General features: G+C 34.2%; 1 protein-coding gene across 1 annotated transcript; it reads left to right on the plus strand.

Annotated features, from left to right (window-relative positions):
• On the plus strand, positions 1-25623 carry Pi15 (peptidase inhibitor 15). Its single transcript, XM_020153091.2, has 6 exons — positions 1-169; positions 691-1003; positions 15323-15441; positions 16605-16737; positions 16848-16963; positions 19873-25623. Exons 2-6 carry the CDS (start codon positions 731-733, stop codon positions 20006-20008), a joined length of 777 nt encoding a protein of 258 aa, XP_020008680.2. The 5' UTR covers positions 1-169; positions 691-730; the 3' UTR covers positions 20009-25623.
• The last annotated feature ends 824 nt before the right edge of the window (positions 25624-26447 follow it).

A 26447-nucleotide genomic window follows, 5' to 3' on the forward strand; every position in this document is an offset into this window, starting at 1 on the left:
TAAAAGCTGTTAGCTGCTCCTGTAGCCAGCAGCATTCAAACCTTGCAGGCTTTTGCTCTCTGAGAGCTTGTAATAAGACACACTCCTCTTACAAGAGTTCATGCTACAACATAGCAAAGAACTTTAAACTTTTGGAAGAAAATTAGATTCATTTTGGCATTGTGCAGAGGTAAGCTATTTGGCTCAACAAGTTTATATTGCATGCATTGATTTTAAAATAGCTCACATATTTTTTTCTAGAAAGGAGACTATTTTTTGTATTTGTTCTCTCACTGGTTGTACATAAATGTCTAGGAGACATTGACAGCACATTTTCTGTTGTTACCTGTGTTCATTTTTCCTCTTCACTTTCAAGGTGGATTTCAGTTCTTAAAGATTTCCCACTGAAAATAAATGTATAGCAATGCATTTTGTCTATTAGGCATTTGGAGAAAATGAATCACATTCATTTTAGGGTTAGTAGTCATGTTTTTTATTCTTCTATAGTTCTAGAAAGTTCCTCTTAGGGTCTAACCCTTAATACAGAAAAATGAATAGAGATTCTACTATAGTTTGTCTCTTAGGCTTGGGTTTAACATTTGTTTGGAGTTTTGGAGAAAGTCAAATGAAGCAGTACTCCCAAATGATTATTGTGAATTTATACCCTCTGGCTCTATTTTTATTTCTAACTCTACCCTTTTTGCTTTAAAGCAAAGTAAACTGGGTGGCCTCTTCTTCTCCACTCCTCAAAATGATATCAATTTCTGCTGTCAGCCGGGCTCTCCTGTTGTCCCTTCTCTGTGAAGCAAGTGCCGTGGTCTTACTCAATTCTACTGACTCATCTCCGCCAACCAATAATTTCACTGATATTGAAGCCGCTCTAACTGCACCACTAGACTCAGCGGATCTCCCCAAAGCCAGGCGGAAGCGCTACATTTCGCAGAATGACATGATCGCCATTCTTGATTATCATAATCAAATTCGGGGCAAAGTGTTCCCACCGGCAGCAAACATGGAATACATGGTAAGAGGAATCCTTTTTTCTTTTAAGGTCTGAGTGAGAAAGCTTTAATTTATATGTTAGGAAGTCCTAAAGGGACCGTGAGTATTTGGGTATATGTCAAGAGGTATGGGCTTTTTACACATTTTAACTCAGGAAATGTTTTTATATACCTAATAATGCTAATAATGTTGAAAACTGCTCCATTATAGAATTTAAGTATGTGTGTGTGTGTGTGTGTGTGTGTGTATGTGAGAGAGAGAGAGAGAGAGAGAGAGAGAGAGAGAGAGAGAGAGAGAGAGAGGGAATGAGAATCTGTATGGATTTTTCTTCTGTGAGTTCCATAACCACTAATGAACCACATCTTTTAAAAGATGCATGCATAAAGAGTCGGTATATTGACTGATCCATGTGGAAGGTCTACTTTTTAAAAAAGAAATTCACACAGAACTTTTCCTGTGTTTCCTGTGTTTTCTGAATCCAATGGTCATATTTATCAGCTAAAACGTTTCTTAAAAATACTTCTTGAAATTATAGGTTTCATGTGCATGATTTATTCCTGGGTAGGTGTCTCTTCCCTTTCTTGGACAAAGCTCTCACTGACGCTAATCTGTTTGGATTCTAAGACAACATGCTGATTTTTTCTTCCTTGTGATTTAATGCTTTGTCGTTCAGATAACGGCGAGGCCAGTGCACTTGCACTGTTCCAACTTGCCATGAACACATTCTTTGCCTGCCTTTAAAAATAGACTCTACGTTTAAAGCATTTCACTTAGTAAAAATATTAAGTTGGTATTAAATGGAAAGAGTCTTGTTAAAGTTTATTTTTGGTTTTGAATTTATGCGGGATTGTGATTTAAAGTCCTACATTTTACAAAAGCACAGTGTGTAGCCTGTTTAAAGCAAAGAAAGACCACCAATATGGAATTTCCAAATTGGGGTAAAGGGAGGTAGTACCACTGTTTCCTATCAGATTCTAGATACATCTATTTTATACAAATAAGCTTTTTGAGTTTGACCAATTACAGATTCCAATGTAAAAATGGGCTTGCCAAATAATGTAAGAGAGTAAATAGTTCATACAAGCTCAATTTAGATTCTGCAAACACATTTTATTAAGATTTATTAAAGAAAAAGGCATGATCAGTCCTGGTGGGTGAAGGGCAATGTCGTCTCATGATTCAGATTATGGGATCTGGAATCTAAATGCTTAGATTCAAATCCTAGACCTAGAAGCGAACCTGTGAACTCTTAACTCATGTGTTTCATCTTTTATCATTTCTAAGATGAAGATTACAGGACTGTCTGCAACACAGGTTGTTGTGAGTAATGTTTAAGGTGAGGAGTAATTAGACTCTACAGACAGATGTTCAACAAACATCAGTTTTAATGGGTCTCTTTGAACTTTCTATGAAAGATACCAAATAAAAATACATTAAAGGTCTAGAAAGTTATCCACATAGAAATGATGCTTCTAGAAGGTAATGTAGATATACAAAAAGGAGCAAATAAGTTTTAAAAATTGCTATAGGTTATGAAAGAAATGTGTATTAGATTGTATACAAGTTCAGAAAGACATAATATCTGGACTATGGGTTTAGGGAATGCTTCCTGGCATCAGTCACACTGCTATGCAGAATAGGGTGAGGACCAAGATTCTGGGCCAGCTTTGGAGGTAAGCTCATCTAGGTTCAAATCATGACTCTGCTGTTTACTTTATGGCTTGCACAAGTTACTCAGTGTGTCTAAGACTTTCCCTATTCTTTTCCTTAAAAGTGTAATAATGGTAGACACAATTATCAATCAATAAGCAATGCAATTCACTATTTTAATGATACTAGGGAGAGAGGGTCACCATGAGTAAAGTCATAGGTGGGTGCAACACAGTAAAAATGGGTAGAAAATAGCCACATTTATCTAGTTTTATTTCCTTCCACTTATCAAGAATTAATTCACCCCACCTGCATTTACTTAATTACCTCTATGTGCCAAGGTTTTGACTAATTGTTTCCATGGATGATCTCATTCAATAACTCACATTCTTCATGTGAGGTTAAGATTGTGATCTTCATTTTACAAATGAAACCACTTGGACCGAGAGAAGTTAGTGGCTAAGCCAAGATGGTGTGGATAATGAATGGTATTGCTGGAATTAGAATTTAGGTGTTTTATTCCAAAGCTCATGCTTGTGGTGGGGCATCTTCTCATTTACTATATCTAGCAAATGCCCTATAGAGGGGAACCTCTGGGACCCCAAGGACTTGTTCCTCCCTTAAAATGTCAGGAAAAAATATAGTATTTATATTCTATTTGTCAAGCTCTCATTATTTTATTCTCAAATATCGGAACCACTACATATGATTTATTGTGTAAGAACCAGAAACAATGTTAAGATACTTACATTATTTGTAAATTTTCTTTAATTCTTTTAAGTAATTAGAAAAAGTAGCCAAAACATAAGTTTTATAAAGCAAAATATAGACTGTCTCAAATATTCATGTAAGTACTAAGCACATAGTTCACTCAGTATTTATTTATTTATTTACTTACTTAACATCTACTCAGTATTTACTACTTGTTTGCACTCTTCTGAGCTTTGTGGACACATTGACGAATAACAGAGACAAATATCTTTGCCTCCTGGATAGGGATTAGGCAACAAGCCAGATAAATAAATTATGTGGTATGTTAGAAGGTGATAAGGTTATGTAGTAAAATAAAATGGGTTGTCTTGAGGTTTCATTACTTAATAAGGGTTTTCAGGGATTTGCTCAGTGAGAATGGCCTGGAAGTAGCTGAAGGAGTGAACCACACTAATAGGTGAGGAAAGGCAAGCAGAGTGAAAAGCAAAGAGCAAAGGCCCAGAGGTGGGAGAAAATTGATTAGTTCAGTTAGAAAAATATGCTCATTTTAGTGACTCTGATTCAATTGATTGATGGAAATACTTCTTTGGGATCCCTCATGAAGAAACTTGGTGAGAAGTATAGTATGATAGGTAGCTTGGAGGTCAGATCCAGGAGTGTAAGTGACTTTAATTTTCTAGGATAAGTAAAAAATACATGTATTTTAACTTTCTTTTTGTGGTGGTACTAGGGTTTGAACTTAGGGCCTACCCCCTTGCTAGGCAGGAGCTCTACCACTTGAGCCATGCCCCCAGCCCTTTTTGCTTTCCTTATTTTTCAGATAGGTCTTGCATTTTCTTGCATTTTGACCTGGCCATTCTGGATGGTGATTCCCCTACTATGTCTCCTCTGTAGCTTGGATAGAACCACCATGCCCAACTTATTTGTTGAGATGGGGTCTTGATCTGGGCTGGTCTTGCACAGCTATCCTCTCTGTTTCTGCCTTTTCAGTAGTTGAGTTATAGGTGTGAGTCACCATGCTTAGCTTCATGTTAACTTCCTTAGCATTGATTTGGATTGTGAGCAATTGGAAAGACATATCATGTATATCAAAACATAGGACACCCTTAACTATGATACCTCACAAAGGCTGTGCCCCGAGTCACCAGTCTTGTATTCAAATTATTCTCCACAGTAAGGTATAACTTAAGAGAAGATTGCCTTGGTGCTGGGTTTTTGTAAATGCTCTAGCCCGATTTGTAATCCCTTTCATCTATATCTCTGTGAGCCCTTTACCATGCTAGGTCTCCTTAACTTGTTCCTTTATGTTACTAGAATATTGGATCCTTTAATGACTTTTCTGCTACTTATAACCAACCACATGTGACTTATCCTTCTTTTGAATTGATGTACCCCTGTGTGTATTATATTGCTATCATCACAATCAAACCTGATTTGTAATCATTTGTGCATTTCTTACTAACTTCCCAATTCTAAACTTTTAGGGGGGTAAGTCCATGATTATTCATCTTTGTATCTCTATTTTCTTGTGCAATTCCTTGTGCATAAATAGTGAAGCAACCACTATTTGTTGAAGTTAGTTAAAATTCCTGTGAATTGTTATATGTTAAGTAGCATCAATTTTGATACTATTAAAATAGTTCAGTAGTTTTCTCATCACAATATTTCATCCCATATGCTTAAAATAAAGCAATTTTCATGAATTCCAAAAAAAATCTCAAAATTCTTCCTCAAGTATTTGGTTGTGTTAGATAGTGTGCAGTTGACTAAATAAAGCAAAATCAATTTGAACACCGGGGTATTGATACTCATATTATGACTCTATAATAGTTTCTTTGGATATATTGCCTATGATTTTAATAAAAAACACATTGTATGAAATATTTAAGTTTATAAAACAAATAATAGTATAGATTTAACTTTAACTTTAAATGTTCTTTACTCTTGGCTTCTGTTCTACAATTAGTTTATTGAATAATTTCCAGGGTTCCTTGGGCACCAGCTGTTTTTCATTCTTCCTAAGGGCAGCTTAAACCATGACTCTAAACCACAAACCACACTAGTTTCTTAGAATAAGAATTATCCCCTAAAGAATGAATTTGCAAGACTCACACAGAGTAAAATTTGTAGGATGTCCTCTGAATGAATTAATTTCAGAATTGTTGAGGTCTCTCTATAAGAGGAGGATATCCAAAGACAGAGGTCTTTGTTTTTAAAGTATAAACAATGCGGTAAAAAGACAAAACAATGCGATGGGGAGCCCACTTAACACATAATTTAGTAAAATATACTGCTGCATAAAATTGATGAAATAAATGTGATATAGACAAATACTATGGAAGAGTCAACAAAGGGAATTATAATCTTCAGCTGGCAATCATGAAAGACTGGAGGAGGTGCATTTGAGCTAGATGCTTAGGAAGGGGCAGGCTGGCTGTTATAGCAGGCAAAGCAATGACTGAACAATATCAACAGCAGTGGAAAAAAGATTACAGTTTCTTCAACCATATTTTTGAAGCATTTAAGAAGAGAGTGTCTCCCTATTATAAAAGCAATTAGGGAGACTGAAGTGTGAGAGCAGGGTCAAAAGAACATCTTAAAAAGATGGCCTCAAAATAGATATTGTCAGAGAAAGTCACCAGGGTGGTGACTGCTGAGTAAGCAGTGCTAGGTTTGTAGGCAAAGGTTAAGAGGAACAGTATAGATATACCTTAATACAGTGATGGGTAGGTAGAACTAACTGAATTGCATAAGGTAGAAATCTTTACAGAATGGTGAAAATAGCAGATAGACAGGTAATGATAGAAGTGAACTGAATACCTAAAACTGAATTTAAGAAAATGCATAGTGTAACTTGAAGAAGTCTAAACCACTAGATAATGTGACTTATTCCATTTATTTGGTACCTGCAAATGTTATTTGCAGAGCTCAAGTAGTAAAGTTTCCTATGCCTTTCTGGAAAAAGACAAAATAACTATTTACCAAGTCATAGCAGGTAGTAAAACACAACTCAAGTGAATGAATGGAGCACAGATTAATGCACCCTCAGAAAGAACTAATGAATTATTTGCCTGGAATGATAATTTATGACTTGGAAATAAAGAAAAATGCTGATTTCATTAATTTTGGCTTCATGTGGAAGAGAATGTGGATAATGTAATCCACTTTTCTTTCCTTTCTTCCGTAGTGGACTAAACATTTATGGTATCTATCCTTGTCTATTTCTTTAATAAAGTCATATTTTGTCCCAAATGGCATGTTTCCTCTCATTTGGGAACGATAACTCAATTTTCTTGTTAGAACATAGGAAATTTGATGTGTCTAACCTGCATCTCTTCAATGAATACTTTCATGACCACTCGAAGGCCTCTTGAGAACAGATGCCAGAAAGCAGTGAACTGAGAAAGACTGCTGACAGGAATGCTTTTCTCCAGCACATTCAGAGCCCTGCATTCCTGTTCTCCTGGATGTAGAACATTCTAAGTGTCTTGGCTTCCAAAGGAGACTGGGCACATTTTTAGGAGTTTTCTTCCAAGATACAAGTTGATTAGCATTACTTGTATACCAGTGAAGACAAGTCACCTTGCAGGTTATTTCTTTGCGTCATGCCTATAGGTATGGAGCCAGTTGAAGGCAAGAACACTTTCTTCACCATTCTTATCATAGAAGTGCAAACATAAAAACATTAATACATTATGGTTCAAAACCTCACCATCATGTGGCAGACAGAAAACCACACATGGGCCACACAGATGGTGACAATGTTTACTAGCATTGGATACTATTTTGGGTAGCAAATATTTACCTACAATGAAATAGAAAAACAGTTTTATTGTTTATTGCCTTTATAGAACCTAGCATCATAACTGTCTCACAGAGAACACTCAGTAAATATTTGTGGGAGAAATACCTTTCTTGGTATGACTTGGTGTGACTATGGTGAGGGGGGGCGGCGCATAAGAGCATTCAGTATTTAGTTCCTCCTTCCACAGTACTGATTCATGTGCTTGGTATTATGCTGAGGCACTTTTACAGGAAGTACTGTGAACAGACAAGTAGATGGGCAAGGCAGTGTGCTGAAGCACAATAAATACAGGGTGCTTTGAGATCACGGGAGGAGGGAGACCCAGCTTGGACTTGATTGGGAGAGAACAGGAAGCTTCAAGAAGGAATTACTTTAAATATTAAATACAACAATAGGTAAACATTATACAGGAGGGAGTAAGAAGAGGGACGACTGTATAATTGATATAGAAGGGTGTTACAAGATGGAACGTGGTGTGGTGCAGGCATGAATAACAATTCTGTGTTGTTTGGATTTAATGTATAGAAGAAAGAGTGATGTTTGATAAAGTTGGGGGAGGCACCAAGAAACTTGTTTGAGTTTTATTGTAACATGAAGGGAAGTTATTGAAGGTTTTAACTGAGAAGTTACATAATCACATTTCCATTTCAGAAAGGTCATACTGGCCAGAGGGTGAGGAGGGATTGGAGAGAGGCAGAAGTGAAGACAGGATGCACAGTCAAGAGACTGTCATGATGGTCTGGGTGAGGGATAATTGAAACCTGAACTAAATTTGAGGCAATAGGGATGCAACAAAGTGAGTTAGAGCTGTGAAATATTTGGAGCTCAAGTCAATAGGAGTCAGTGATTCACATGATGGAGCAGAATGAGGATTTGTAGGATGGGGCAATCAAGGGTGATGTCTTTGTCTTTGAGGATGAAAATTGGGTTTCTCTGAGTCAGAGAACACAAAATAAAGAGCAGGTTTCAGGAAACCATTAAGTGGCTGCAGGTTTTTCCTCCAGGGAACCCATCTATGGAGACTGAAAAAAGTAGCCAGTATGTGGGAAAGAACAATCTTCCACTACAGAGAGTTTTGGCTGGGAATATACTTTGTCAAAATGGACCACTTTACATAATAGAGGTAGAGTAGTATCACGGAGACAGAATGGATGGATGATTTTGTGTCTGGCAATCTACTCAAGAAGTTTTGCAAGAATGTGCTACTTTTTTGTCTTAATAAATGTTGAGATATAAATCACTCTTAATCCAAATCTGTTTCAAGGGCCTAGGTAGCACCAGCCCAATCTACTCCTGACATATTCAGGGTAAGTTGTTTTGGGAAAGTAATCAAAAGACTTCTGTACAACAGAAATTCATCAGTTTGGTTAGTCTAGTGTCATAAATTTAACGTTTCTATAAACTATCTAATAAATAATTAATGGCCATTCAATAGTTGTGAACTTGAGGTGTTTGGTTGTCTCTGAGAATTTCTGAAGAATGGCATGGGTGGGGAAGATTTAAAAAACTAATAGTTTAAATCAGTCACAAAAAATATTTGGCATAAAATATATCCTAGACTGAGGTTTGGAGGGATGGGATTTGAATGCTTCCAGGCTGTGTTATCCATAGCATATAAAATCAGGTACCAAACATTTTTTGACGCATATATGAAAGAATGCCCAAAAAGTTGTGCTTTTAGAATAAATCTTTCATGAAATCTCTTAAAATTTCACAAGAGGTACTTAAAACTAAAACAGTCCAAAATGTTACCTAAGGACACAATATCTATTCTATAAACAAGTGCCTCAAATTCATAGTTCATAATTTAGTTAAATATGAGCATTCTACCAAATCTGCTTCTGCATTCCTGGGAGATCATGTTTTTAGCAGGCGGCAGGTAGGCGGAAAGGCATTTGAATTCTTCTGACAAGTGGGCAGTGCAAGATATGGGATTGGCATGTGTATCACAGGGTAGATTAACAATGAAGAAATTCATTTTTAAAGAATATTTCAACATTAACTTGGTGGGAAAAAAATTAGCCACACATGAGCAGACCTTCCTGGTTTGTAATTCCAGTGTTAAGTGATAATTGGTAGGTATTTTATTTCACTGGAATGGAGAATCATCCCTAGATCTATCCATCAATAGTAACTTTAAAACTTAAAAGATAAGGGGCTGGCAGAGTGGCTCAAGTGGTAGAGTGCCAGCCCAGCAAGTGTGAAGACCTAAGTTCAAACTCAAGTACTGCCAAAGAGAAAAAAAAAACTTAAAGATTAAAATATGTTAAAGAATGATTTAAAGAGGAATATTAATGTTTTAAATAAACTTTAAAATATTCTAATGTTATCTTTTACTGTCTAATGTAATCTTCCCTATAAGCAAGCTTCTTATTTCTACACAATTCTATTCCTGACATTTAGTTGCTACAGGGTTTATCTGTTTTTACTTTGATTGCTTAGTAGAGATTAATGATTGATAACATGATCAAAAGCATACTTCATGCTGCTTCCCATTCATTCCAGGTGACTCTACAGTTTACTGATAATTAATAATAATTAGCACATGCTTACTGTGTCAAAGCTGTGCTAAGTACTCTCTAGTCACTATCTTGTCTAATCCTCACCACAGCCTTGAGAGATGGGAACATGTTTTGTTATTTACAGATAGGGAGGATGAAGCTTGGAGATTATAACTTCTTCAGGGTCATAGAGCAGGATAATTAAAATGATAAAAATGTGGTTCTATCCAATAACAAGTCCATACTTTAAATGATGTACAGTACATTACATGTTTCCTTCATGGGTTCATCTCTTCTGTTCTTAATCTCATTGGATGGAGAATTTCTGTGTAAGCATTTCATCACTGAATATTAGAAAAAAAATTTTCATGTGAAATAAAATCTTCCTGCATTCTTTCTTCCCTTGGAAACTACATAGGAAAATTGCCTTATGATAGTGCTTCAAGTCTTTGAATGTCTATGAAGAGGGAAGAAAAAATACATCATTGACCCAAGATCGCCAGCCACTAAGACTTTCTCAAACAGAAGTCCTTTTCAATGTTAAATAGCTACATACACCACCCTTCTATCTGGTGTGCTGCCAATACAAGCTATCAGGGAAGGTTGCACAAAGATTTTTGATTTCTGGGAATCCTGGATAAAGGAAGAAGTGGTGTCATTAAGGAATGGAAAATCAAGAAACCACCTGTATTAGCTCACACCTGTGCAGAATGGTGCCATTTAGATCATCTTGGGAACTGGGAGCCATATGATTCTGAGCAAGAAGTACCCTTCCTTGGTTGTCCTCCCTGTTTGGGCTCCAACATGAGTGTGTTCTTCCAAGAGTGAGGTGCTTGGAGCTGACCTGGCCTGACCAATGCAGAGTAGAGATGACAAATTATTCTCCATTTTCTTAAAGTTAGCTTGGAGGATTCAGTGGGTACACTCTCCTGTTGATTCCTGTGCTCATGAACTAAGCGGCATGTAGGTTAGTAGTGTTTAAAGGCAGAATAGATTGAAGAGATGGAATTTTTTTATCTTTAAGATTTTGAATTTTCACAGAGTTGTGGATATATTTCTCTGATATGTTACACCTTCTATCTCAGTTAAAAGGACCATTTAGATTTCCCATAAGCACAGAACCACTAGATGAGTCCACATTCTCAAAGTTTCTAACCCTGAAATTTTGATTTGATAGGTCCAAGATTGGGCTAGCTTCCTTCTTAAAAGTTCCCTGGGATATTTCCCTGATGAGAACTCTAAGATGTTCCTTAAGAACTATCACAAATCATGGTTTAGGACCTAGGACTACACTGGGGGTCATGGTTTGTGACTCACATATGCACTTATATATATCAAGAGACCATATACTTAAAAGAATTAATAGACTAAGGGGAAAGAAGACTTACTCCAGGGAAAATTTCAGTGTTATCACATAATTTCATTTCAGTATACATCCAACACCTGATTTTAGAAAACATGTGAGATACAGGTATCTGCAACATGGAATGACCCTTATTTGGAATTTGTTTTATTGATTAAGAAAATTTCAAAACAAGCAAAGTTTTAAGTAATATTATTTTGGGGAGGAACATATATATATATATATATATAAATTATATAATATATATAATTCATTATAATTTGCAATCATTAACTTGTTTGGGATCTGGTGAAAAGATAATTCTGGAATTCCTCTTTCTTACCACCATCCATGGGTTTTAAGAGGAAAAAAAGTCCATCTATGTAAACATAATGGTGATGATAGCAATACCTTACATCATAGGTCATAAGTTCTGGCAATGACTCAGTTCTCAGTCCCTAAAAACCGTGCATCTCTTAGAGGTAAAGAAGTATACAAGAAGACAGTATTCATCTTACCAAAGGGAAATCCTCATTGTCTTTTAAAATATGTAAATACTGAGGATCCCATCTTGATTTTTTTTTATTATGATGTAGTCCCACATTATTGTTGTAGTCAAGTTCCTTTAACCCTCTCTTTCCACTCTTAAACAGGAGAATAATTTTAATAGTATTTAATTAATATAGTCAGTACCAAAAATTTCCCCTGTTGGGGCCTTTCTCTTCCTCTGGTTGCCTCACCCCCAGTCTAACTAATGCTCATTGCTGCCCTCCTGGCTGGTTTAATGCTGGTTCTCACTTTCCCCCATTAGCTATTGTATTTAATAAGCATTTCTATCTAATGAGGATACACCAGTTTTTAAACAGAAATTACCACCTAAATGTCCAAGAAAATGAAAGTTTGTAAAACATACCATATCATCTCTAATGCCACCGCTATCGTAGCATCCATGAAAATAACCAATTCATAAATCTGTCTCCAAAAAAGTGTGATATTTGGATTTTTAGCATTTTGCCTCTGTGAACATCATATCCATACACATCACAGATTTTTCAGAGTTCACTTTAATTTTCAAAATTGAAATTCTTGTTCCTTATAATTTTTAGCTTTAATTTATGAATCATTTTAGCCTTTTAAAGGTAAGTATTACTATACCACTCTCTTATGGAGGCAGAATTGTCCTCTTACATTATTCAAGGTGCTTTTGTAAGAAGCATTTATAAAAAGAGCTTTTATTCTTTGCTAAATTAGTTTCACTCATACCTGTGATAGTGAATGAGCAAAAAATAGGAGGGGGTTAATTTGATTAAAGCACCATATATCTAGATCTGAAGTACCAAGGCAATACTCCCTTGGACTATCAATATATACTTAAAAAAATGAAGGGCAAGAAGGTGGGTACCCCCAGGGCAGCAGTAGAGATACCAGTGGGAAGGGGCAAGCATAAGGGAAGGGTGAATGAGGGTGAATATGGTGGACGCATTTTTGTATTCATATATGAAAATAAAAGAGAATGAAACCTGTTGAAATTGTTCTTAGAAGGGGGGAAGGGGAAGAGGGAGAATGATGGAGGAGGTAAATCTAACTAAGATATGTTGTAAGCTCACATGTAAATATAATGTATCTCCCTGTACAAATATTATATGGTAATAAATTTTAAAAATACAGCAGATTTTTGAAAGCATATTTATTTAATGTTTACTATTTACAAATTAAAAATTAAACTGAATGTATAGATTTTATATATTTGATTTTCTTTTTTTTGTACTTGATTTACTGATAATCATCCTTTCTATATACTTAAATAACTCATATAAGCTAAGAAATATAGCAATTCTTAAGTTCTCCTAAATTTCACAATACTATTTTAAGAACTTAATATGTTCTTTTAGCATTCTCATCTTAAAATCACAAATTAATTATTTATCTGTATACTTCATACTGAAAATATAAGACTGCCCATTACTACAATAGGCCATGTTCTCTTGCCCACTACAAACATCAGTAAAAACAATAAAGCACAATTCTGTACCCAAAATTATCCATCCTTTTTAACTTTAAACTCAGTCCTTTTGAATGCTTCTATACCTAATTTTTTTCTTTGAAATTGGAAAATGTAATCCACTTAAGGAAAACACATGTTACCTCAAATAAGTTTAGGGTTATAGATCTAAGTAATGTTTGGGGTTACCTTCCAGTTTGGTTATGTATTTTACTGGCCTAAGATTCTGCCTGGGATGGAAGAAGACAGCTTCAAATGTCATTGCTTCATGATCCTGGCTGCCACTATTTTGTGAATCCCAAAACTTAAGGATGGTTAAGACAACCTCATATCTAGGTTGTATTCATATCATTATCCAATTATTTTGTCTTCTTATAAAAGCCAGTAACCTTCTCTCATGTAGGAACATTCCTTGACTTAATTTTGTATTTCTTCAGTTCAAGCTTGAAATATCTCTGAACTTCATGAGGAGTCTTTCATTCTTTTCATAATCCTCTTATCTCTTAGGCTCACAATTAATTCTTCTTGGTATTTTAAATGACATCAGTTTTAATTTTGGGTATGTCTCAGTCTTAGTCTAAGTGGTGATTTTCAGTCAAGGTACTGTTCCCAACTCAAGCTATCTTTAACTTTATAAATAAGCATAATAGCTCATGTGAACATTTTATTTCAAAGCTAATTCAGTCCATTTATGGACTAACCAAATGACTCTGAGCAATGAAGAATAGAAGAAAACCATTTGCAGTAATATAGTAGACCTATGATCCTGTGTGGACTTTAGTCTAAGCCATATTATTTTATAAGTTAGCCAATTTAATTATAATATCTAACTTTAAGTGGGTTCTATGAATGTTTTTGCACATTCATGCATAGTAATTTTAATTTTCACCTCAACCCTGGGAAGCATGATTTGAAGTGTTTACAAGCAAATTATCTGTGAAAGTGTCTTATTTATTTAGTGTCAAGAACTAGAAAGACAGAATGTTGATGTTTTTTAATAAAAACTAAGTAAACATCAAGTGTTAGTTTTTTCAATAAAGGATAATAGTATTTTGCATATTTACTAGGCATTCCATAGAAACAAGTGCACATTTGTGTTCTTGTTTCCTTCATTGATGTATCTGTGGGGTATAATATTTAAATCATTAAAGTAAATGCTCAGAAAAAGAGTCTCAAAGAATTCATCAGATATATTGATCATTAAGAATCTAGAAATTTGTAAACTAAGTCAAATGCTTAGGTAATTTACAACTTCATTATCTGAATCTCTGTAAGTTGCTAAATTCTATCACATTAATACCCTGGTAACATTTATTCTGACTTAAGAGTTTCTGGATAGGAAAGGATAGATTGTATATTAAAATTTTCTATTGTTATTAAATAAAGTTATGATTGTTATTTTCAAAACTCAAAGACCTCATCAAATTTGTTAATTTAAATGTGCTCAAGATTAAAGGCATAAATTTTGTAGCTATCTTTTCCTGAGAGCTGTAACCTATGGAGAAAAATCTCAACTTTGCCAGAAGATATTCTCTGATTAGCAAATTTCAGAGCACCTTACTCCAAGCATATCCTCACTTTTTTAAGAAGGTGGATGTGAGACCTGTTTGGGCACAAAAAGGAAACAAAGAACACACCACCTCTGATTTCTCCTTCAGCAGGCATCAGAAGGACAGTTAATCATATCTCTCATATTAAGGGCAACTCACCTTCTTTCAAGAGATTGTTTCTTAAAGAGTTCATTTATTATTTTGCTTATTTTTCTCATTTTATTTCAAAGTCCCTAACTTAATTTCCTTTTACTGAAATTCTTTAATTCATTGTTAATTTATCATATTTGGTTTAAAAATACATTAATAGCCTGGCTTGTTTTGCTATGCAGACGACCTCTAGGAAATCAATTAATTTTGCCAGATTCAATTATTTTTGGTGGTATTGGGGTTTGAGCTCAAAACCTCATGCTTGTTAGGCAGGCACTTTACCACCTGAGCCCCTCCACCAACCCTGCTGTATTCAATCTTAAGTGGTCAATTTGAGATATACCCTAGTTGTAACTACATATGACATTTTTGCTAACCTATCCCTTACAAAAGCTGATGTCTGAATATTGGACCTAGATGACAATGTAAAGAAATTAATTTTTGTAGTACAACCATACTGAATCATAGAGCTTTGAGTAATATTGGTCTGAATTTGCTTTATTTTATATAAAAATAGTCTCAGGATCCAGAATTGAAAGAACTCTAGGAATAAGTGTTAACATTTCCTTCCTCTTAGTTTTTGTTTGTTATACCAAATACAGCAGAGATTACGGTATTTTATCCCTATAGGTTTGGGATGAAAATCTTGCAAAATCTGCAGAGGCTTGGGCAGCTACTTGCATTTGGGACCATGGACCTTCTTACTTACTGAGATTTTTGGGCCAAAATCTGTCTGTACGAACTGGAAGGTAAGAAGCAATTTCACTGATGCAGTTCTAGTTATGGACTCCAAAAGAAGAATGAAACCAGTTTTGACTAATATCAGAAAGTATTTACTGAGTACTCAGTGTTATCAGGCACTAATGTTCAGCCTATGAAAATCTTGATATCTTCAAGAATTATGTAATAAGAGCAGTTGCCCTTCTCACCCTTGGAACATACTTTCTTAGTCTGTATTTTTCATTGACTTCACAGAATCTTACAAAGTATCTCCTCCCTCAAGAAAAATCCCACAACTTTGACCGAAGCCATTTGTGTGTTTGTGTGTGTGGTGTATGCATCGTTCCCACAGTTGTTACATTTGTATATAAATAAATGAATTAGTAAATAGTCAAATAAGTAAAATGTAAATATTTGCACTTACCCATTATGTACACACATGTATGTATGTATTCAGGCATATGTAACTATGAAAAGTTATGCCTATTGATAGAGTAATTTTTCTATCATGTGGAATGTCATCAAACATTCCATGATCCATTCTCTCCCAATTAGGAGGGAAAAATTAGGGATACTATTATTAAACTACAAAGTTCCATTATTATTAAACCAAAGTTCAAACGTAAGGGGAAAAGAGGCATCAACTATAAGTATTGTGCTACTTTAATATGTCTAGGAACTATTCCAGAAAAGGGGAAAGGAGGAATAAGGGAGAATGATGGAGGGGTAAATTCAACTGTGATATACTGTAAGAACTTTTATAAATGTCACAATGTGCTCCCAGTACAATGATAATAAAAATAAATTAAGAATAAAATGTAAAAACAATAGAGTATCTTCTCAAACCACTGTGGAATTAACATGGAAAATAATAATAAAATATATCTATAAAAGTCTCCAACTGTTAAAAAAATCTGATGGATGAAAATTTTATATAGATTAAATAAAATTTTGATAATTCCTGAAATATTTGCATTTTCTTTTTTCAAAATAACCTGATACTTATGTAGATGGATTCAGGATCACTAGACATTTTCATGCTTTGCCCAATTTGGAGAAATAGAAAAATCTACTAGATGGTGGAGGGGTTGATGTGCTCTTGGATAATCATGAATAACCTTTAAAAATAGTTTACAATGTAACATGACCCCCCTATATACTACTGGTTTTTTTTTTCTCCCTTGACATCTAGATATCGCTCTATTCTCCAGTTGGTCAAGCCATGGTACGATGAAGTAAAAGATTATGCTTTTCCGTATCCCCAGGATTGCAACCCCAGGTGTCCTATGAGATGTTTTGGTCCCATGTGTACACATTATACCCAGGTAATTTCAATTGGCTTGTTAATTTTTTGATTCACCTTTAAAAAATGTTCTTTTTTGATAAGCATTGATTTTTGTTAGCAGTATTAAAAAATATTGGTTTATTTTCACAGATGGTTTGGGCTACTTCTAACCGGATAGGATGTGCAATTCATACTTGCCAAAATATGAATGTTTGGGGATCTGTATGGCGTCGTGCAGTGTACTTAGTATGCAACTACGCCCCAAAGTAAGTACCAAGTTGGATTCTATTTCCCGGATCCTTTAATGATGGCAGTTTTGATATTAAATAAGTAAGAGCTGTCTACAGTGGCCTGTAGTCTTGAACCTCATCATCATTCCCACATTCCTGAAAACTGTAAGGTTTCTTTCCATGAGGGCAGGGACTCTGAGCTAAAATTGTAAGCAAAACAATTTGAGACACCTGGGCTCTTTAAATTCTCCTTACTGTCTTTCTTCTGTCATGGTAGCTGCAAACATTGTACTTCACAGGCTATGTGAAATGTACTTCAATAGCTATGTAAAATGTACCAGAAAAGAATCTTCTAGGAAATTTATTAACACCGCAATATTCTGACTTATCAGTACTAGAATGTTGGCTCAACTTCTTCACTATGAAAGCAAAGTACTGGAAATGAATCCTTTCTTCCTTCTCTTATTTTTTAGATTTAAAAATATTCAATAACATCATCCTATTGGCCACATAAGATGAGTTGCAGGAATTTATCAAAGATTATCAAATATAATCATATTTATGGACATTTTCATAATAGAAGGATCAATAAACATTTGCCAACATTTGATAAAATACCTTCTTGATAACAATAACTCTTCAGATGAGAAACATTCCAGTGTTTATTCACTGCCCTGATCCCATTTGGAATAAATACTAAAATGTGCAAAGGATTTATGATACTCTTAGTGTTTTCCAAAGTAAGTCCCAAACAAAGATTTTCTCCAGCTATTGCAGCATTGGGAGGGAGGGAGACAATGTGTCACAAACAACTGCATTACTCATTGATATAGTAATGTGCCAGGCCAGAGCTTTTGCAAAGTTAGAAAAATAGTATTTCTTCCCATAGTCCCTTCTTCGATTGTTAGGATGGGGAGCTTTGGAAAATAGAATGTTTTGCATTATTTTTAAAAGGCATTTGCAAAGACCTTTGCACTTGTTTAATGTTTTTGGTTTCACACTTTGTATCTTCCTCCTCAGCCTTTACCTTTTCTCCCTGACATAAATCCGGCAGGAAGTAACCAAATGGTCAAAGAGATCTTATTTTTCATTTCATTCATTTAACACTTCTATTTTGGGCCAATGATCATAATTTTGTAATATCATTGAAGTAATATATTATTGCCTTAGAGGTTCAAGAAATTAAGATGTTGCGTTAACATAACAATTTCACTTTTAGTGAGGAGTTTTAAAAATCTTTACTGATAGGCAAATAGAATTCATCCAATGTCAATATGAAGTTATCTCTAGTCTGCTTTTCAGTGAGAGAAAAAGGAGAGGATTAAAAGAACAAAGACAGAGAGAGAGAGACAGACAGAGAGAGAATGTAATTAGATGGAATGGAACAAAAATAAAAGAATGAGTTATCAGTTGATTGACAAACTATTGAATATCATTATACTCCAGGCAATAATAATTATGATTTATGTAATAGTTCATAACATATAATTTTACATTATACTAAAATTCTATTTCTAAGCTTCTGTTACCAAAAATATTTGTTGTATAGTTTTAAAAGGTTGTGAAGAATACGTAGTAACTATATGAAATTTAACATAGGCTAGTTTCATATACTTTTATAGCTTTGAATAAATATACAGAAGGAAATAAGATCTTCAATATAGAATGGGAGAGAGTGAGGAGTCATAAGACAATGGGCCTTGAACATTTTTGGAGAAGCATGTGATATCACCAAAACTATGCTGAAGGAATCCTATTCCCAAGGCAGATTGTAGAATAAATTATAGCTGGACAATCCTAAAAATCCCATTTCATTTTGTAACATTAATAGTTAATAAGAAAGACTTTCATTTAAAGATAAATTTCCTATGTAGAAAATATGTGAAGTTTTTACTGACTGACTTTGCTAGATATTTTCATATCCTATTGATGTGCATTGTAGGTTCTTCTGGGTCTTATTTAGGCTTAAAGAAAATGGGCATGTTTTATACATTTTAGCATCTTACCATGTCATCTTGTGCTTCACCCTAATTTTTTACCACAGATAGCCAAATTTTTACCTGACCGATTTTTCTTGCGTTGTTTTTAGTTCTTTAGTCATTAATCACCATGCTCCTGAAATACATCTATTATAGTTTCCCTCATAGTTAAAAGAAACCAAATAACAGTAAGGCATCACAGCTATTTTTTAACTATTTTAAATGGTGAATTTCATTCTCTATTATAGTCATGGCCATCAACACAGTGAAAGAATAATATTGACAAAAAGAAATTCAATTAAATGTGATTAGCATTATCAAAAATACGAACAGTATAAGTAAAAAAAATAGTAGCCATGAATTTGTATATGGAAAAAAGTGATTGGGAATCACTTTTGTGCCATTATTCAAGTCGTTTTTCTTTTAATATGAGAATAGTGTTTTTTCTAGATCCTTATTTTATAAAGATTGGAATCTAAAATATGACTTTGGAAACAAATCTCATGAGCATTTATAACTTGTTTACCATGTCTATGGTAACTTCTTGCTTTTTTCATCACTTCTAAGTCTTCTAGAAAATAGTAGGTATTTTTTAACCATCTTTAGAGAGCATTAGTATGATTTTGGGAAGAGGAAGTTTAGGTGATCATGTACTAACCTTGTGTTTTGAAGGCTGCTGGAGAAGGAGACAAATAAGATTAATGGAATGAACCTGGTGTCCCATGCCTACATATATCCTCATGCGTTGTGGGACATCTTAGCCTTCTCAAAGAGATAGTATTTAAAAAGCAAGAAATATTGAATAAATGTGGAAATAAGAAGTGGCTATAACTTTCAATGCCCTTCTAAAATAAACTTCTCAAAAAGATCTTTACATGCCAATACATGTGAGCATGAGTTTAAAGACAGCCTGATATTTTTAATGGGTGAATAGCACTAATACCATCTTTTATTTTTCCCTTCTAGGGGTAATTGGATTGGAGAAGCACCATACAAAGTAGGGGTGCCATGTTCATCTTGTCCTCCAAGTTATGGGGGAGCCTGTACTGACAATCTGTGTTTTCCAGGAGTAACATCAAACTACCTATACTGGTTTAAATAAGCTTACTTCTTTCTCCAGAAAATATAATTGTTTCTGGGAACCATAGGCATATATATATATTGAATTTTGCACATATTATACATATTTTATGATAATTTTGTTGTCCTTTTAGTATTCATTTGTATAGTGTTTTGTCTAGTATGTTTAATCCTTGAACATAATCTGAACATCCATGACTATTTTCTAACCTCTAAGTCTAAATTAAAATATTGTATATGTAGTGATGGCATAGTTGATGCATCTGATTCCAAAATTTGCACTCCAGGAGAATTATGTCATTATGTTCCTAAGGAATAAATACATGCTCAACCTGAATACATGGTCAACCTGTGATGTGTGTGCATGCATATATATATCAATATATACCTACCTATATATGTATGTATATGTGCACACACATACAATATGTAGGATGTAACACATAGATAATAATATGATTCAATAGTTAACCTGAGGGAAATTCTTAGAATTTGCAAAATGACACAGTGATATTTGGACATAATTTGATTAAGTAATTGCAGATTTCATTCTGGAGATATTTTTATTTTATTTGGGTCTGCCAAAGTGTATGCTCAATTTATATGTTTCCAAACCCTGCTTTTTGTTTAGTTTCATTTTATTGAATGAATAGTTGTGTTGAGCGTTTACTAAATTCAAGGCACTCCGTTATGTTATATTCTGATAATACAAAGATGATAAAATGTGGTTCTTGTCCTTAACAAGCTCTCAAAAAAACATTCAGGAAATGAATTTTGCTACAAAATTATTTTAATGAAACAATTATCATGTAGTTTTGAGGAAACAAACAGCAACAGTGTTCACTTATAGATGGTTTTGAGGAAACAAACAGCAACAGTGTTCACTTATAGATGGAATAAATGATAAGCTATGCCAGCTAATATGGAAAGCTTCTGACTCCAGGAAAATTTACCTGCAGTACTTGGAACAAGAAAGGGGAAAGAATTAATAACTGCTCAGATGTTTTTAGAGAAGAAAAGATAAAGCTGAAACTAAGACCCCGAAAAAACTGATGAAATCCAAGAGAAGTAAAGCTTAAGGAACAGGTATGAAAAGTCTAGAAATAAAGTTTTACTTCACAAAAGCACCAGAGGAAGAACTTTAGGGCACATGCTGAGGGTCTAGTACATTGTGAGGGATTTCAGAAAGAGACTGGGGTGCTGAGGGCAATTGTCACCTGTTTTGCCAGTCATTTTTTTGGTGAGAATTAATCTACCTATCATCTTGGTCCTTTGAGTATCCTATCAAAGATCCTTTACAGTCAGGATTTTGTTAGCATAGCCCTCTTTGGATGTTTTTCTAAGGACTTACTACCAAGTTTATTTTTATATCTCTATAGAAGGACAATGTTTAGTTCCTCATTAATTTTGATTATGAAAATCAAATAAGTCACTGAAAATTCCCCTCGTGCAATTTGGAAATACAAACTTTCTTCATTTATGAAATCTTTTATCAGAGGGAAAAATACAAGTCCTGGGTCAAGAATATATAAAAATACAAGTCCTGGGTCAAGAATAACTTAACACGTTATATTTCAAATGTGTATGTGTTTTACTCAGGTTGGGTACTGCTTCCATAAGATTACAGAGCAACAAAATATGGTTAGTTCTAGAGGGCAAATAACAGAAGGAAGCTACTTGTTTAAATTCTGTACACATTTGCAGTTTCTTAGGGTGGATGCACTGAAAGATGACAGATAGTTAACTATATTCATTCAATGGGGGAAGAATCCACCATCTGGAGATCGGCTCTATTTGATGACAAACAACTGGCCCAATTACTTCCACAAATTGAATATGGTGACCAAATGTTTTGCTATCATACTGCACTGCCTTTGAGGGCACACATATGGACCTATTAGAAATAAATATGTTGTAGAATGAAAAGGAGAGAAGTAATTAAATGATTTAGGCCCCAATCCAACTTTTTTCTAAGATAACGAGGCAGTTGGAAGGAAAGCCTGCTGAGTGGGATATTGGTTTGATTTACCCAGCAAGTGTATTCATCCTCAGCATTACCATAGCACTCTACAAAAACTGCAGGAAGTACCACTCAACAGAAGTGGGCTGTTCACAGTTCTAGTTATCTTGCTAGTTGTGTAGCTTGGTTTCTCAATTCTAAAGAAAAGTTGTGAAATTGTTCTATGTATGTCATGGAGGTTCCTGTGGAAGCAAATTTATTATATGAACAGAAGTTTATGAATATTAAAATTATCATTAACAGAGTTCCTCTCTGGCATGAACTCTAATTCATTGTATTTATCCCAGCACGTTACATAGTGGCTACATGTGATATATATATTTAATAAATGTTTATTTGAGTGGATTTTTAGAATCAGTGAGAAAGTCTAAAATTGCAACAATCAAAAGGAATTCTACCTTTCCATGCTTTTTAAAGACAAAAGTCTCTTAAATGTAAAGCTTTGACCCTAACAAAACCCAGATAAATCACTAAACATATCAGATTAAGACTAGGGTCTACACACTAATAAGTTACACTTATGCAATAGTTCTTTCCAAACCACAAGTTTATTTATAAACAACTAAGCTGAAAATATAACGGGTATACTTGTTATTGTGTCTGTACTTTTTAAAGTTAGTAGTATAAAATGGCCATGTGAGATATTTTATTTTCTAGGCTAAAGTAAATGAAATCTTGCTGTTATCATCATGGCATCTCGTATGTTCACAGCATGTAACAATGGTGCTACGATAGCCATTTCACACTGTACTTCCCATAGGCAGAAAGGGCCTGGGTAAAAACTATTTCATAAGAGCTGCTTTCAATAGTCAGTATTAACGTGTTCATTCAGAATGGCTTCAAAATGAATAGTAATTGGCATTACGTTCTACAGCATTGATTTTTTTTGTTACCTTTTGTTCAGTGGAAAAGTCAAAACATTCTGTCCCAGTATAAGGGCTTTCTTGCATCAGAAAAAGGTGGGGAAAACCCCTATAATTTTAGGTATTAAATCAATGGACTTCTTTATAGAATTGTCTAAGAGTTGTGCAGGCATGGTCTTAATGTTCCTGGTTATGGCAGATAGGCTTGCTTTAAAAATGTGGCAGAAGGAATAATTATTACTGTTGTTTTTACTTTTGTTCCGTAGTCTAAACATCATCACTTCTGTGTCCATCAGGGATGCCTTATGAACTTCATTTGGTGGTGCTGTCACTCCATTTGACACTTTCATGGAAACATTCATTTGCAGATTCTGTGAAGTTTTAGGACAGAGTCGATCATATGGAAGGGCAGGTTCAAGCAATGCAATTTACTCAGTATTTGAATTGAAAAATCTATATATTTTCCATTTATTCACACTTGTGTTAAATCAACTCAAAATGTCTACATCAGTAAATCTAATGCAAATTTAGGCCAATTTAAATGTTTTAGGTTCATACCTTGTTTGTTGAATAAATGCACAAGCTAAACAGATAAGTTGAATGTTTCCATGTAAGAAAAGTAATGCTGAGATCATGGTCTATGTTCTTCTCCCTGTAACAACAGAACCTTAGATTCTGCAACATTCATACGATGCAAATCTTGACATACATGGAAGTCTTTAACTACTGAAGTATTAAGGGAGGATAGAGTTATATTCTGTTAATATTTAACATTATCCTTGTTTTTATAGTTCTTTTGTATTTTATAAATGTGATGACATTTAAACACATGCAAAATGATTTTTAGATGTTATGTCATGAGCTAACTGAATTATGAAGGGCCAATCAAAAACTTGGAAAGTAACAATTCACTGATTAATGGTGCTGAAAACATTACAATCACCATCTTCTTGCTACAATTTTGCAATTAAAGTTATTTTTAAGTGTGAACTATCAATATATTTTCTGGTGCTAAATGTATGGTGCTAAATGAATTTTTAGTGTTGGTGTTTTTAGTAATGCTCCTTTTATTCATTCAATTCTTGATTCAGAAGTATTAATAAAAAATATTCACCAATATATGCCAGCTAAATTTGTTTTCTTTTCATTTAACATTCTGATGTTAGGTAGGTGCTGCAGAATGTAAATATATTTCTTTAGTAGTCATCAATTTTCTTCTTCAATGAATTTTTTTTTAGCTTGGCAATGTCCAAATTCAAGTATCACCTGAAGGTTCCATTATACCTGTAATAACCATGCTGCAGACCCTGGTGCCCTCTGCTGGTGGTGGAAACATATCCTTAAAGTCTACTTGGCCTTCAGGAAAAGCCAGTTGTGTTTAGTGAAAATTTAAGTTGAACAATATTAGAGTTCTTTAGTACTCTCTAAATCTGACAGCCTGTCTGTCAGATGCCTAACTTCATTGACATCTTTTCCCAAGAGGAGAAAAGAGCATTAATACATCTTTAAATCCATGTTCCTGAATACTATTATTTTTTACATGATTTTCCAGCTCTAAGGTGCTTATTAAAATGTTTTATTCTTTCTAGAACCAAGTTTTTCTAAAATATATTTTTATTTGATTACATCATATGTACAATTATAATTCCATTTAGCAAAAATAATTATTATTGTATCTCATTTTCAGGAGTGATAATTTATTTTTGTTTAGCCTAGTTCATAAGATAAAAAGGGAAATAAAATAATAATTAGCTACAGATATAAAAGTGATTTCTCCACTTTTCATTGTTGACTATAAAAAAATGGTAAGATTTTATTGTTCCATTCAAAGTCTTTCCAGACTAACAATTGTACATAGAAGGTGAGAATTATATCACTGAAACTACTTAAGGCAATTGATATTCTCAAGTAAACTTTCAGTTGAGATACGTATTTGACTGAGTGTGATAAATCACTGGGTGATTTTTGGACAGATTTCTTAAGTCATGTTAGCATAACCAAATAAAATTTACTTTGAAGTTGTTTCCCCAATTAATATTTTCAAACTTTTTAAAGCAACAAAACCTGTTCTATGATCTAAATCATACACAAAGCTCCAGAATACAACACACTTCCCCAAACCTTCCTTAGTGCCTGGGAACTTTCTTCTCTGAGTCCATTAAACAAAAAACAACATTCATCTACACTATCCAGTTCCTTCCATTTACTCTAAAGCAATAAGCTCATGAAAGGAAAAAAAAAAAAAAGAAAAGAAACAAACGCAGAAAACATTTCAGAGCCTAAATTGTTTCAATGGTTCTTTTAAATACTCAGTTCACTTTGCATGTGTTAATGGCCTATTTGTTTTGTGGAGAATCAGATGCTGGGTTAAACTGGTGCTTGATTACATATCACAGCATCTTATATTTTGTTATTTCATAAGCAGAATTTTGGTACCATACCATGGTTAGAAATGATTGTGATGCATATATGAAGTATGTTTAAAATATGTTAATGTGTCTCAAATATTTATATAGCCCTGAAATACACTGTATTGCTTTAGCTTCTAAGCAGTTTAATTTGGATAAGTTTAATTCGTTACCTAATGCTGTGGCCATGAAAGGTGACTTCAGTGTTGTGAAATGTCATGAATGCACGCATACCAACATCTGTGTAAACTTCCGTCCCTATGGAACAAGAAAATGTGGCTTTTTGAGTTCTGCTGTGTTATTACTTTTCTTTCAATAAAATATAACTCATTATTTTGTTTTTGAAGTATATCTAATTGTTTTCATTTTTCAGTAAGGTCTTTAAAAATAGACTCAGAATCAGATACATGACAATTTTGATAAGAAATAATCTTTCTAAAGCAATAATGATTACAGTTTTTTAAAAAATTATTGAAATACATCAAAATTTCTCTTTTTTCTTCCTCCCACTCTCCTCCTTTCCTTCTTTTTTCACTAAACTCTAGAGAATATTTTGAAGTAGTAATAAAGAAATTTCCATGGGCAGAAAGGAAAAGAACATTATATCAAGATGTTTGGACTGAGGGAAATTATAGCAATTGACCAGGAATATCTTCACCTCCCCATAAAGGGGGCCTAAGTGACCTTGGGCATTCTTGGGGAAGGGATCTTCTTGGTTCACTAGTAAAGGATTGGATCTCACAGGCCACTTACATTGAGAATAAACAGAATTCAGTAGCTAATTGGATTTCTTCTTATTGTATTATAAGACAATAAAGCCAAAGTAACTTAAAAATCTTTTCAAATTTGGTCTCCCAGCCCTCTAGAACTCACTCAGCTTCCTTTCCTCTTGTTAGTTCTCCTTTGTTCACATCACTTCCTCTTATTTCAAGCTTCCATTTTCCCACCTATGCTTCAGAAAGGTCTCTCCATCTCTAGAGGTGGTGGGGTTCTATGGTTGATTGATTTTGTGTGTGTTTGTGTGCATTGTGTGTAGGTGTTGCAATTATAGCCCTGAGGACTAGGTCTGACTGATGCCGACAGTATCTTATCTTTCTAGTTCTGTATATTTGTGAAGGTGAAGGAATGGGAGATGGTGGTGATAATTCCATTTAGTCTTCCCTACCAGTG

The sequence above is a fragment of the Castor canadensis genome, chromosome 3, assembly GCF_047511655.1.
Source record: "Castor canadensis chromosome 3, mCasCan1.hap1v2, whole genome shotgun sequence".
In the NCBI taxonomy this organism is placed as follows: domain Eukaryota; kingdom Metazoa; phylum Chordata; class Mammalia; order Rodentia; family Castoridae; genus Castor; species Castor canadensis.